General features: G+C 33.2%; 1 protein-coding gene across 1 annotated transcript in view; it reads right to left on the bottom strand.

Annotated features, from left to right (window-relative positions):
• Nucleotides 1-383: 383 nt before the first annotated feature.
• CAPZA2 (capping actin protein of muscle Z-line subunit alpha 2) overlaps nucleotides 384-15170 on the bottom strand; it is a 54120-nt gene continuing 39333 nt past the window's right edge. The window contains exons 5-10 of the mRNA XM_061197967.1: nucleotides 13076-13282; nucleotides 11532-11611; nucleotides 8031-8109; nucleotides 5881-5952; nucleotides 2636-2698; nucleotides 384-1912 (exon numbers count right to left, since the gene is read on the bottom strand). Coding sequence (XP_061053950.1) covers nucleotides 1772-1912; nucleotides 2636-2698; nucleotides 5881-5952; nucleotides 8031-8109; nucleotides 11532-11611; nucleotides 13076-13282 — 642 coding nt within the window. The 3' untranslated portion in view covers nucleotides 384-1771. The remainder of the gene's footprint in view (nucleotides 1913-2635; nucleotides 2699-5880; nucleotides 5953-8030; nucleotides 8110-11531; nucleotides 11612-13075; nucleotides 13283-15170) is intronic.

The raw sequence follows: 15170 nt of genomic DNA, 5'->3' as shown, positions 1-15170 counted from the left end.
TGAATTGGGAGATTGTGACATATATACACTAATATGTATAAAATAGATAACTAATAAGAACCTGCTGTATAAAAAAAAATAAAATTAAAAAAAATAAAAAATAAAATAAAAACAATTACATATATTTTTACGACAGCATTCTAGGTCATAAAACAGAGCCAAAGTAATTGACCTTCAGGGGATATAATCCCATGATAGCCCAGTTGACACGATTTAGCTAATCAATTAAAGATTCGCCTAGTGTTTAGTTCAGAATCATTATCAGACTTTTGAAAATGTGTTTTAAAAAAGAGAATAATTAACACTGCTAATTCATTTTCTTCCAGAATCTCAATATGACAAAACTTGTATTTTAAAACTAGAAAAAACGATTTAACCAAAAATGTCATTATTTCATATTATATTCTCAATGCTTTCAAAGCCCAACCGTTAAGAAATTAAACAACATGCTTTCATTGAGAGAATTTTTAAAATCTATACAATTCAAGCTAATGAAATATTTTATTGTACAAAATAAAAGTGGTGTTTTTAAAAAAAACATTTCCAGGCCCAGACATCCGCAGGAGTATGTGAGGAAAGGATTCCACTGGAGTATAATAAGCAATACTCAACTGAATGAAACCACAAATCCACCCTCCCTATAGTAAATATTAACATTCACCACAGGCTTGAAATTCCTGTAGCATCAGTAAATGTATTTTTAAAAATATTACAAACATGCTTATGATGCATAGGAAGATGGAAAAATTTAGACTTAACTGCACACCACATGTACTCCCAGCTTTTCTAATTTACAACCAGTTAAGAATCACAAATATCCAAAGAAAGTATTTTAAAATAGTATATATGATTCACTGGTAAGTGATTTTTATACTCAAATAAATAGTATAAAATGAAATGTTCTCATTTCATTTTAATGTCACATTGAATTTTAGTACTTTTCAATCCAAGAAAAAAATAAACTGAGACATGGTCATGAGTTCAGGATTATATATATTACAATTTGCCTTGTTATAATACATTTGTGGCTTTATGATAAAAATAACTCAGGGACATATGGAATCCAAGCTAATTTGCATAACTGTCACAAGAAAAAAGCATTAAATGCATTTCTGAAATAAGTATTTTCATTTAATTCAGAATCTCAAAACAGCATTAGACCTTGGCCTGGTTTAAAAAAAGTTTAGTTAAACACTAAGCTAGCTAAATAACCTTCTTGAAAGGTTTAAACACAATTGATATAGAAAATGCTTTCCCTCTAATCTCAATCTTACATAAATGAAAGAGGTAAGGGGGAAAAGGTAGACAATTTCTTTAGCAGCATATATGGCTAAATCCATCAACCACCTTAAACTAGAATGTCCATTATTGACCCCATTAAAAAGAACTGGGCATATATCAAAAGTTACCCACTTCATAAACCAAAAGACAATAATTTTAGGGTTACGGTAAGTAAAATATTTTTGAAAAACACTTCAAAAAACTTTTGACGTTAAACTAGAGGAATCATGTCTTCATTGTAAGAAAGAAAGGCATAAAAGAAAGTAAAAGACATTTAAACTAAACTGATTTTCAATCTTCTTTGAACAAAAGAAATAAAAAATAATGGTTGATTAGCTAAGCTCTGTGCTCTAACCAAACTAATTAATTACAGTGATTTTAAATGGCAACAGCCCATCTGACTGGGTAGCTTGACAGTTCTGAATACTTTTGCAATGATTTTTTTTAAAACGCAAAGACACTAAAATGATCCGGTCATGCAATGTTCATCTTATGCATTCTGCATCTCTTTGCCAATCTTGTAGCTAAGGATCTTGTTCCAATCAATCTTAGTGCGTGTAACTGGCAACTGTCGACGTAAGGCTTTGAAAGTAGTGTCCGACATTGTCTGATAATTCTCACTGATGGCAGTCTATGAAAAACAGTAGTTAAAAGTTTAAAGAAATAAAAGGAACAGAACAATGTATAAAACACACAGATGTTTTAGGAAAAATCTTTATTTAAGCAGCCTGTTTCACTGTTTTCAAAAAGCCAAATAAAAACCCCAATATGGTTTTAAAAGCTATTTATAAAAGCAGCTAAAAGAAAAAGCTTATAATCATTTTGAATAATTAAATTTAATAAAATGAAATTATAAATTAGATTTACTATCTGTGTGTCCTCATTTTGGATCTATTTTACTATTTCTCTCAGAACAATTTCACAAATTACTGTTTGCAAGGAGTGGAAACTTGTCTAATACACAAATTAAATGCTTAAATTCAAGAGTGCAATTTAGAAGCAGGTAAAGAATGTAAAAGAGTACAAAATGAAATATGATCTAAGGAGATCACATATAATCCAAATGCTTTGGGAAATACCTCCTAAAGTAGAATTTCCAATCAGAAACAAAATAACCATTTAAAATCTTGGCCTATTTTGACCAATACTCAGAAATTACAGTTGGCTAAAACTGAGTTTTAGCTACATTTTCACAAGTTTGCCCTTGAACGAAAACAAACAAAAAACACAAAAAAAGGACTGTATCTTATTATAGTGAAACAATGAAAAAATTCAGGCTTATGACTGAAATTAAAACTTCAGTGCCATTAATTACAAGCAAATATAGATTATACAATATTTTTGAAAATCATACCTGGTATTCATTTTCTGCAGCCTCTACAATCTTTATAAATTCTTTTGCTGTTTGTACCTCATTCTGAATGAAAAACAAAATCAAAAGTAAATAAAATAGTAATTTAAAACTACACCACTATTACTTTTAAATAGGTATGTCAATAGATGTATGTTTAATGATTTGTTATAATTTAATAAATAACACAGATGGAAATTATGACAAAGGGAAAATATTGTAAGATCAATTATTCTAAATTCAAGGGGAACTAGGCAAAAATGTTTTAAAAGTCTACAGAATGAGCATGGCTTTAGTGTTTCACTGGTTAAGGAAAGCAAAATCTTAATAGTACATGTTGATGAAAAATTCAATTATAACACTTAACAAGCATTTCAAAAATCTTTACGGGTAAGATGTTAGTCACAGATTTCTAATTAATGACTATATTGCTAAATATTTACTGAACAATATTTACCATCATAATGACACATTTAAAAAATATTACCAATTAGAAGAAGCATATTTTAAAGTTTAAGGTGCATTTTTTAGTGTTTAAATATTTTCTGGAAAAAATTAAAAAAATTTTTTTTTATATTGGAATTTTATTCCAATATAATGCATTTCTTTGCTTCTTTCCTAACACTAAAAGTTAACAAGTGTTGACGTAAAATTATCGAACACCTTACTTTACATACATTATTTATATATATTTACACATGTATTTATATAATGTTCATTTCTTCTATCCAAAAACAGTAAAGCAACAATGAAAATCCTCTAAGATAAAGTGAAAAGGTAATTCCTAAAACACTCAGCACAAATTGGCATATTAGTCAAGTTTAATTACTACGACGAGATCTCACAACTCCATAGTCTATAATTTTGTAGACAAATCTCTCTTAGGAAGACTCTTTACTCGATGTCAAACTCCTCAAAGAATACTAAGTACCTTGTTACACAAATAATATTACATATATACTCACGATATAAAACTATATTGAGTACAATGTCTCATGGAAAACCAGACATTAGTAATTATCTTTCCTGGCAATTTTGCAAGAAGAATACTACTTAGCAAGAAAGCAGAAATCACCTAAGTGCTAATGAAAACTTGAAAAAAACCAAAAGAAAAAGAAAAGAAAAAAAAGAAAATCCAAAAATCCCATAGCTTTCATTTCTTTTCAGGTAGCATCTGGCCTAACACACTCACACATGTTTCTTAATATTAAATCAAATGCTTTCTTAAATTAAAAATAAACTTTAAAAAATATTTGTAAGTTAGCTAATTTTGAATATTAGCAGTTGATGTTTATAATATACTAATGCTTTTAGGTATACAACACATTTGATAAACAAATGTTTATCAGAAATGTCACTGTTAACATATTATAATATCTTTGGGACAAAAAAATTCTGCAAAGAAATAGTTGCATGTTCAATGAAGAGAATGTGTGAAAGACCTCTGCAGGGAAAAAAACCAAGTTCAAAAGTTCCAGAATTTGAAAGCTGAACTTCAGAAAAACTTCATTAAATCATACTCCAAATAGAGAAAAAAAATACAATAGGGTTTAAAAGTTAAGTACAGGAGCACAGATGTAAATTTAAAAGCTAAAACTATAAAATTCGTAGAAGAAAACACTGGAGTAAATCTTCACGATCTTGGGTTAGGCAATGGTTTCTATTAATATTCCAAAAGCATAAGTTACAAAAGAAAAACTAAACTGGACCACATCAAAACTGGTATCTTCTGTTTTGCAAATGATACTACCAAGAAAGTGAAAAGACACACAGAATGGGAGAAAATATTTGTAAATCATATATCTGATACAGAACTTGTATCAGAATACATAAGCAACAATTACAACAACAATAAAAACACAAATAACCAATTAAGAAATACACAAAGGCTCTGAAAAGACATTTTTCCAAAGAAGCTATTCAAATGGCCAACAAATACACAAAAAGATGCTCAATATTATTATCCATCAGGAAAATATAAATAAAAATCACAATAAGACGCAATTAACAGGGGCTTCCCTGGTGGCGCAGTGGTTAAGAATCCGCCTGCCAATGCAGGGGACATGGGTTCAAGCCCTGGTCCAGGAAGATCCCACATGCTGTGGAGCAACTAAGCCCTTACGCCATAACTACTGAGCCTGCACTCTAGAGCCCACGAGCCACAACTACTGAGCCTGTGTGCCACAACTACTGAAGCCCACGTGCCTAGAGCCCAAGCTCCAAAACAAGAGAAGCCACCGCAATGAGAAGCCTGCACACCGCAACGAAGAGTAGCCCCCGCTCGCCGCAACTAGAGAAAGCCACGCACAGCAACGAAGAACCAAAAAAGCAGCCAAAAATAAATAAATTTTTAAAAAAAGATACAATTAATACCAACTAGGATGGCTATAATAAAAAGCAGACATAAGTTTTGGTGAGGATGTGGAAAAACTGGAAACCTTATACACAACTGATGGGAATGTAAAAATAGTGCAGCAACTTTGGAAGCAGCCTGGCAGTTCTTCAAAAGGTTAAACTAAGAACTACCATACAACCCAGCAATGCCACTGCTATGTATACATCAAAGAGAAATTAAAACAATGTCTACACAAAAAACAGTATACAGAAAGGTTCATAGCAGCAAAAAGTAGAAAACAACACAAATGTCCATCAACTGATAAATATATAAATAGAATGTGGTATATGGATTATTATTTGGCTATAAAAAGGAATGAAGTACTGACACATGCTCTAACATGGATGAACCTTGAAAATATTATGCTAGGTGAAAAAAGCCTGTCGCAAAAAATCACATATCGTAGGATTCCATTTATATAAAATGTCCAGAATAGGAAAATCCAGAGTCAGAAAGTAGATTCATGGCTGCCTAGGGCTGAGAGGGGTTTGGGGGAAGGGCTGGTGGGAGGGAATAGGGAATGACTGCTAATGGATACAGGGTTTTTGGAGGATGAAAATGTTCTAAATTAGATTGTGGTGACTGTTGTACAACCCTATTAATATAATACTTTAAAAAAAAAGAAATTTATACTTTAAATGGGTGAACTGAATGGTATGTGAATTGTATCTCTTTAAATAAAGCTGCTAAAAAAAAGGTTAGGTACCAATTTCCAATTACTTACCATCTTTAATCTATCTGAAAACACTTTAATCTGAAGCAGAAATACTACTTAAAATGTTAATTCCAAAACCGCTCTAGTTGTATAGAAGTATTAGGTTGTTTAAATTTTATTTTGGAATTAATTACTTACAGACACTGTTAGGGAATCTTGTATATCTTTATGACTCACTAGCTGAACGTTACCATCTTCATAATAATGAACCTATTAGAAAAAGAAATTATAGAAACCACATTACAGGAGTTATCAAGATCCTCATGGCTTCAACAATCACATCAATGCAGATGACTACCGATTTCAGCTCTAACCTAGTCTTCTCTGCTGAGCTCCTGACCTTAAACTCCAGCAAGCCTCTTCCTGCTCTCAGGCTAGCGAGGAACTAGGTAGCAGTTCCTGCAGTTACTCAGGCAAGCCCTCCACTGACTGGACTGCTGCACATTTCTACCTCATAGATGTTCTACTGGTATCTAAACTCAAGATTTCCAAAATCAAACTCACAATATTCTCTCCCAACACCCCTCGTTTTGTGTATTTCCACCAACCATTTAATTCCTCAAATTCAAAGACATGAATTTATTCAATAAACATTAACTGAGTGATTACTATATATGACTGCTACTACAGGAGGTTCTAGAGACACAAAGCTTTTAAAAAGACAGCCCCTGACCTCATATTTCAACACAACATAGTAAGAGGTACGTACAAAGTACATTAGCAATACTCCAGACTCTCTCTGAGACATAACAAAGGACTTCAGAAAAGAGGTAACACTGTACTTGGGTTTAATAAAATGAGTATAACAAACTAGGGAAGGTGAGGAAACTGAGCTTAGTAGAGAAGAGCATACTTCAGGAAAGGCCTCCAGGTACTTAGGACTGGAATGTGTGTGAGTTTGGGGAGTAGGAGCTGTGGCTGGCGGAATATACAGGTAGGTGACAAGTCAACCCTGGGCCTTCTATACCATGCAAATATGTCTGGACTATCTAGTAGGTGACTGTACCACTAAAATGGTCTCAAGTGGCAAGTAACATATCCAGATTTAAATGTTTAAAAATCACCTTTCTTGATGGCAATGTAAAAAAGTGGATTAGGAGATGGCAAAGGGTCCAACAAATCAACAAAATAAAGTAACCATTATAAACCAGGCATCATGCCAAGTGCTGAAGATAGAACCAGACAATCCTGGCTCTCAACAAGCTCGGGCCCAACAGGGGCACATCTCAGAAATTATCCAGGCGAGAGCTAGAGGCCTAACTGAAGGAAAAAATAATGTCAACAATAATGGCTACCATTCAACAAGCACTTTATGTCTGGCTCTGTTCTAATCATTTTGCCCATATTAACTCATCTTCAAAAAACTATATGAGCTATTTCATTGTTGCTGTTTTCTTTTTTTTAGCTGATGAGGAAACAGAAAGAGCTTAAATGACTTCCTGATGTCATACAACTAATAACCGGCAGAGCTGGGATTCAAACTCAGGCAGTCTGGTTTCAGAATCCATGCTCACAACCTCTATTTTCTAGCCCCTAAACGACAGTCACACCAAGACATAACAAGTAATAGGATAAAAGACTAGAAATAATGTATACTGGAGTCAAATGATAGAGCAGTGCATCTGATTCATCTTTATTCCTTTATGGCTCTTAGCATAATACCTTTCATGATAGTTAAGCAACAAATGTATTGAATAAATAAGTGAACCAAGATAGAAAGAAATTAGTATTTTTCTTTAACTTATTTAGTAATATTCATATTTACATCCTCTTAGTTATCAAATTTCTTCTATATAAACATTTGAGCTTACACTGAGTCAATTCTAGTGGGTTTCATATAAGAAGCCAAATATGAGTACAGAAGATACTTAAGATATATGTAGCATGTACATGTGTTAACATATATATATACTTATACATCTATGTACACACATATATTAATATTATACCTCACTCAACTCCACTCCAATTCAAAAGACAGAACAGCACAACTCAAACTCAGAAGATGCTTGGATGAACAAATTGTATGAAGAGCAGACCAAATGGTAGCATCTAATTTTAGCTGTGTTTTTAGAATCTGTCAGCTATCCTTGCAGATTTTTGATGACTAGGGAATGAACTGCAAGGTTATTTAAAAGATGAAATCAGCACTACTTGTTTTTCCCATTACCTCAAAACAAAGACCTGGAAAAGAAAGTTATTGAGTACTATGAAAATGCAAACATACGAATTAGTTGCTTCTCTGCTCAGAATCATCTAGAGATCAGCAAATTCTTTTTACTTCATACCTGAATTTTCAAGATGCCAACCACCTGAGTGGCTGAAGGAGTGATTGTAAACTTCCACTCTGACCTCCAACGACCATTCCTTAAAAATAAAAACAGCAGCTGTAAATAAGGTAGGGAAAATAATTTGAATAAATTTTAAGTTCCAGATTTAAATTTCACTCTACAGTATGAGAGAGTGTGGGGGATGGACGCTGGACATTCTTTTTTTTAATCCCTGAAATAATCAGAAGAGTCAAGAGGTTACGTTCAGTTATGAGCTACATTTAACTTAATCTTCATCCTGCTGATAAGAAAGGACCTATATAATGGATGCAACCTCAGAATTCTAAAGCTAAGGCTTAAAATACAGTTCAAAACTACATCAGTTTTCTGACTTATGCTTTAATTAAGAAAAAACTGAATAAATGTTCAGATTACCAGGGGCTTTCACAAGTTTACCATCCAGTGAATGATACAAAGTCCCGTAGTTTTAAAAGAATGGATAGTAATACAACATTCTTAAGGAGATTTTGGTATCTGGAAAGAGAAGGGCTTTAAAGGGTTATAAGCATCAGATTTTTTTCCCTTTTCCAATTTTAGGCTTAAAGTTTCCACATAAAAGGCACATACATCCTCCTCCTAGATCCCAAAATGATTTTTGGTATAAAATTGATACAGATTAATCGTAAGAAACTGTGACATTACAAACAAGCAACAGGCATGTTATTCATTTTTGTCTCCTAGATAATGAATTTTATCCTAATTTTTTCCTGACAGCCTTTTCATAGCAACTCCTTTTCTTCTGACCTCTATTTGCTCTTTTGCATACTAAAGACATATTCTGATACGTAAACTTATACCTGTCAGGTTTTTTTTAAACAGTATATTTTTCTAAAACAGTCACAGAGCGAATGGATCACTATACTGGCTTTGCTACAGAATTATTCCCTTCAATATTCAATATTGCAGTCTGCCCAATCACAAAAACCTGCAGAATGATAGCACTCTCATACCTAAAGTTAACACTTATCATTTGAAAAATACTATTATTAGAACAATGTATATGTTCTACAAAATAAAACATAATTTTACAACATGTATTGATTTTGAATGACTTAGCCAAAATTATCCATTGAAGCTTGGTTCGAAAAAGAACTTAGATCTATTCATTTTTATTTCATGATTCCAAAATAAGTTATTCCTTTTATTTAGGTATTAGTATCAAGCACTAGTGAGTTCTAAGCATACACATTTCTGATTTATAATGACAACATGCATATATCACCACTGATTGTGAAAATTAAAAAAAAAAAGAAAAAAGGAATTCCAAATCAAGTAATCGTACCAATTTGAGAACTATTTCAAAAGATCCTTCCAAAGGCATTACTATATAGTAATAGTAAACTGCACTGCATAGACAGTACCCTTTCTTTCATCAATGGAGTAAACAGTCAAGATGTCCTAGCTTTTAATTATATTCTTCCCTTCTCTTCTATTAATGCTTTAATTACAAATGTGTATTTATTCAACAAACATTTATTAAGCCCTCAATACTGCTAGATGTTAGGGAAACAGTAGAGACCAAGAAAAGAATGTCCCTAGTGAAATCTAAGAAATGACCATGACCAGAATCTTCTGATTTTTATGCTATCTGCATTTGAGGTGAACTGAAGTAATTTCTTTGTACCAAAATATTTAGATTTTACTGAGGTTACTGTGATATGTGATGTCTAGCACTTTGGAATGTCACAAAAAATTATCTTTTCCAAAAAGTGGAAGTGATTTTTAGCTTCAATGATATAATGTTCATAGTGGTAGTTTAGAAAAAAAAATTCAGATATGTGAAGTGAAACAGACTAGAAAATTCAAGGACATCATTTTCATTTTATATATGCTAACACTCAAACTGTATTTCTGAAAACTAGTAAATTTACTGTAACATCTCTCAATATATTTTAAACTAAAACTTAGTAACGAGTTCAATCCCAACAAAATTGATTTTATTATATATATATCCTGGCAAAAACAGCATAAATTAATAGCAATTTTGTGAAGACTTATTTCTTAGGATACTGGTAAATTAATGCTACAAGTTTTTAGGCCTAAAATGGAGAAACTACATTTATATCAAGGCCATACAAGTAAAGTTAATACAACAGAATTTTTAGGAAACTGCAGCTTGTCATTAAGGCCTATGTTTACAAATAGTATTTATTTTCCTTCAGTGATAATGGGTCTCTTTCCTCCAAAAGTTCCTGTAACCTTGCATTTATTTCTGTGATGGTTAAGTAGTGGAGCAACCTTGGGCCATAGACCAAACTGGTCCACAGTGGTTACTGCTACCTGCTACTCTACCCTTAACAGCACCACCAACCAACCCGGCTAACAAGTCAAAGACTAATATACTTAAAAGGTAAATATTATGACCATACTTACTCTGACGGCCTTAGAATGTATTATCAAAAAGGGAGGATAAAAGTAAAGATTTCGGGCTTCCCTGGTGGCGCAGTGGTTGAGAGTCTGCCTGCCAATGCAGGGGACACGGGTTCGAGCCCTGGTCTGGGAAGATCCCACATGCCGCGGAGCAACTAGGCCCATGAGCCACAACTACTGAGCTTGCGCGTCTGGAGCCTGTGCTCCGCAACAAGAGAGGCCGCGACAGTGAGAGGCCCGCACACCACGATGAAGAGTGGCCCCCACTCGCCGCAGCTAGAGAAAGCCCACGCACAGAAACGAAGACCCAACACAGCCAAAATAAATAAATAAATAAAGCGTAAAAATTAAAATAAATTAAAAAAAAAAAAAAGTAAAGATTTCATTCAATTCTGAACTTATAAAGTCTTGGAGAGCCACAGAATTTTATAACAGGAGATATCTCAGAAATAGTCTTGTCTAAGAATAAAAAGGCCCAACAACTTGTTAAAGGTCCAAGATTAAGAGTGCAAATCAGTGCTTTGGGGAGCTGGACTTTTATAAGGGATAATCAAATGATTTGTACAAAAATTATAAGACATGACTGTAATTTGCCTCACTGGACAAAAATGTCATTACTTCCTCACACTGGCCAACCAAGCACAAAGCAATCCACATGAAAACATCTACTTCAGAGTCACCAAAGTTCACGTACCAAAACACGATCATTCTTCACTTTGTAAGTACCTCTGCCCTCCTCCCCCATACAAGTCTCATTCAGGAACAACCCCTTCTAAGAATGAGCATATGGGCCTGCCAACTGGTCTGCTCACAGGCACACGTTCCCTTAGAATGCTGCTTGCTAGTCTAAAAACACCCCACGCTCTCCCACCTTCTTTTCACTGAGTGTCAATAGATTTACTGCTACCTTTAAAAGATCAGGTTGATTATGGAACATTATTTTTCTTATATAAAAAGGCTGAAGTTTTATATTATACTGTTCTTAGTCAATCATACACAAACAAGGTATAGGCCCAAGCAATAAAGCAAGAACTACAAAGAGTATATAAGCAGTGTCAAAATTCCCCAATACACAAAATTTTAACTTACCAAAAGTTTTTTGCTTGAAACTGATGGCTTTCTATGCATGCAATAATGGTCTGCTGTCCATCTATTTTTTTACCATATACCTTGTTGATAAAGAAAATAAACACAAGAGTGAATTTAGGGCCACAGAATGTCCAACTTTAAACATCTATAAAATACTGAAAATTGTACAGCATTTTGGCAAGAACATATAAAAGAATACAAAGTTAGGTCATCATTCCAATACAGTAGCTAGAAAAACAAATACTTAAATATGTACACCTAATCACAGATTCTTAGTGAATCATAAAATAGCTCACCATTAATGAAGTACAATTTATTGGGGAAAAAAACTAACTGTACTCTTCAAATATTCATAAACATCCCACAATCTCAGGGGTTGCCATTTCTCTAGACATTTAAAATAAAAAAGTACTGAGATAGAAGTGAGAAAGTTAATTTACTTATAACTAAGAAAGTTCACTAAGAGAATGCCTGCAATGGTATGATGACATTATTTCACCTCTTGCCAACTGCTTTAAAAAAGTAATGAATAAATTGTCTTTCGATCCCCTGGGAACAAGTAAGGACTCTCTAACTCAACCTCACCACCTTATTCTTGAGGTATTCTTCCAAAATAATCTTAATCAACACGGTTATAACTCAAAGAACCTGTAAGGTATTTTAGGTTATGTTGCTATACTTCTCAAATAATTATTGAGAGCTAGATACTTAAGGCGACCATATGAATTTCTGTCCTAACCAGGAAACTTCTGAGAGTGAAATGAGGTGGCTATTGGTAATACTAATAATTATGTTGGGACAGCAGGTATGAACCAGGATGTATGGTCATCTTAGGCTGGAGAGGTAGGCAGAGGCCAGGTTCACAGGGCCTTGAAAGCCATGTTCAGAAGCCTGGACTCTATCCTAAGTGCAACAGGAAATCTTTGAAGAATTTCAAGCAGGAGATTCCATGATCTTATTTGCATTTCAAAAGATCACTGGCTATGGAGAAGATCACAGAAACACAAATGTGGGGGACTAAGAAGTATATCTAGGTACAATCTATGAAAGAAAAAAAAGTACTCCTACTTTCTATCATATTTTATCCTGAAAATAAAAAATAGGTTAAACCTATGAAAGAACCACATTTAAAACCTTAAGAAATTTGATTATGAAACACACGAGGACAAGAGTTCACTTCCAAATAATTTTATTTGTTCTAAGATCTTGTAATTTAATGAAAAGAAGTTTGATGTAAACTTAGGGAGATGAGTCATGAACATGAGATTAAAGAATCTCATCATATCATGTTCCTCAAATCAATGTATGAGAATTACTACTTGGATTTAATTCAAGGTACAACAATTTTTGACTATCATAATACATTTACTATTTAAAGTTTCTTGAAAAAAATAGTAAACATTCTTAGAAATATTTACTTCAAAAAAAGGAATACTAAGTTATAAAATGTCCGTTCTGTAAGTTACTATAAATTTCAAGATATCACAAAACCACCGTCATATTTACATAATACGAAAGAAAAAAGTGCACACTGGATGACTTACAGTGCAGACCCCATTCGGATAATGTTCTTTTACATAAGCTCGCAGAGCAGCTTCTACTGAAGTCCTCCAAGATTCAATTGCATTTTCTGCTTCGTATGGTCTTGGATCAGTTGCTTCCTTTCTTAAGTGATCAAATTTGAAACAGATTCTGTTTTTTGGATCCAAAAACTTTCCATTTCCCAGGTCACCATGTTCTGTAATCAATACCTTCAATGATGCAATGAATTTTGGAAAAAAAATATTTAAAATAGCATTTAAATACTGATATATTATACATTCACTTGAGCTTTTTCCTTAAAACTATAGAATAATTCTATTCCAAGCAACTGGTTTAACTATATGGCATAAGTATAATACTTCAAATGAGTAGACTATAAAGACAATGAGGCTGCTCTCATTCAGCTCAGATCAGTGGATCTGATTTTCTCCCAATATAACATCCAGCTACACGGTGGGGGAAAAAAATCCATCGTCTAATACCCTGTTGGAGTCAGGTTTTGTTTTCTTTTTGAGAACTATGGACAGTTTACTATTTCTGTTAACAGTCTCCAGTTCCTCAAAACTAAGGAACTGGTAATAACCTTCACTGAGAACGGTTACAAGGGAATGTTTTTAATCCACTTAGAATCCTCTTCAGTGTGTCCTACATTACTCCTGGGCCCACAATCTCACCTACTGTTAAGTGCCTGCTGCTTGTTTTTATTAAGATAATCATTGACAGTTGTTTTCAACTGACTTCCAAATTTTAAAAAATGTAATTTCTTCATTTATGTGCATTTAAATTATACACGCATAAATTTGACATTTTGTGCTTTCTTTTAAAAAATTTCGCTCTTTTTCCTTCCCATGCGACTCTCCCAATCTTTGACTCTATACCTATGTCAGGACTCCCCCATCCCTTTGATGTAAATTGTGCAAACACAGGATGTACCCTTCTAAATTTTTTTCAGTCATGTTATCCTACACAGATAAATTCATACACATCTCTATATACATACACACACATCCAGGGGTTTTTTTTGGTCACTGTTCTACAAGAATGGAATGAAAATGCACACATATTTTTCTGCATCTGGTTTTTTTCAACATCAACACTTTATAGAAATCCTTCAGAGTCAACTGGTAAACCTCTCATCATTCTTTTTAATGGTTGCATACTATCCCACGATGTGGGTATAACAATTTATTCTGCCATTCCACTACTGTTGGACCATCTCTTTATTTCCAGGCTCTTCTCTTTTTGGGAGGAGGGATAGGCACATTAAAAATGTTAAAGTATTATTGTACATATATTCTAACATACTAATGTTTCTATTTCCACTGGATGCTTCTATTTCTCTTAGACAGATTCTCAGCAGTGAGGACAGTAGGTAAAGGGTTTGTATATTTTTAATTTTTAATACATAATGATTGCTTTCCAAAAATGGCTGTGACAATCTACATTTCTGCAAACAATATATGAGATGCTTCCCTTCACATTATCACCATCAATAGGTATACAGTTCTTTTTTCAGTCTGATGAGTATAAAATATATCTCATTACTTTAATTATATTTCTCTGGCTCACAGGTCTAAATATCTCCAAGTTTGTGGGCCATTTTCTCTTCTGTGAGCAAATATTTTTTAATATTTTTCATCTGGGTGGGTTTTTTTCTTATTAATTTATAAGAGTCCTTTATTTAAGGTATTTGTTTTATTCTACAGTTAAAATAATTGATATGTAGCAAAATGTCCATCTTTTCTTTTATAGTTTCTGGGTTTCCAGTCTTAAGATGGTTTCCCCTGCCCTTAATTATACATGTAGACTCTTTTCTCCTAAAATTCTGGTCATTTTACAAATTTTTAATCCACCTGAAATTTATTTCTATATATTGTGTAAGACAGAGGACTGGTTTAACTATATGGCATATGTAGTTGATAGAAACCAGTGGTACCAATACCCTTTATTATATGTCTGTCTAAATTATAACCTTATCATGTATAAAAATATTTATATATTTTGGGACTAAATTCTGGCTTGATATGCTGCTCTACTGATCTATTTGTCTACACAATACCACGCTGATTTGACTTTACATTGGTTGTAAAGCACCTT

The sequence above is a fragment of the Eubalaena glacialis genome, chromosome 8 (genome assembly GCF_028564815.1).
Source record: "Eubalaena glacialis isolate mEubGla1 chromosome 8, mEubGla1.1.hap2.+ XY, whole genome shotgun sequence".
In the NCBI taxonomy this organism is placed as follows: Eukaryota; Metazoa; Chordata; class Mammalia; order Artiodactyla; family Balaenidae; genus Eubalaena; species Eubalaena glacialis.
Note: the sequence above shows the minus strand (reverse complement) of the source record. Positions and strands in the feature narration are given on the sequence as shown.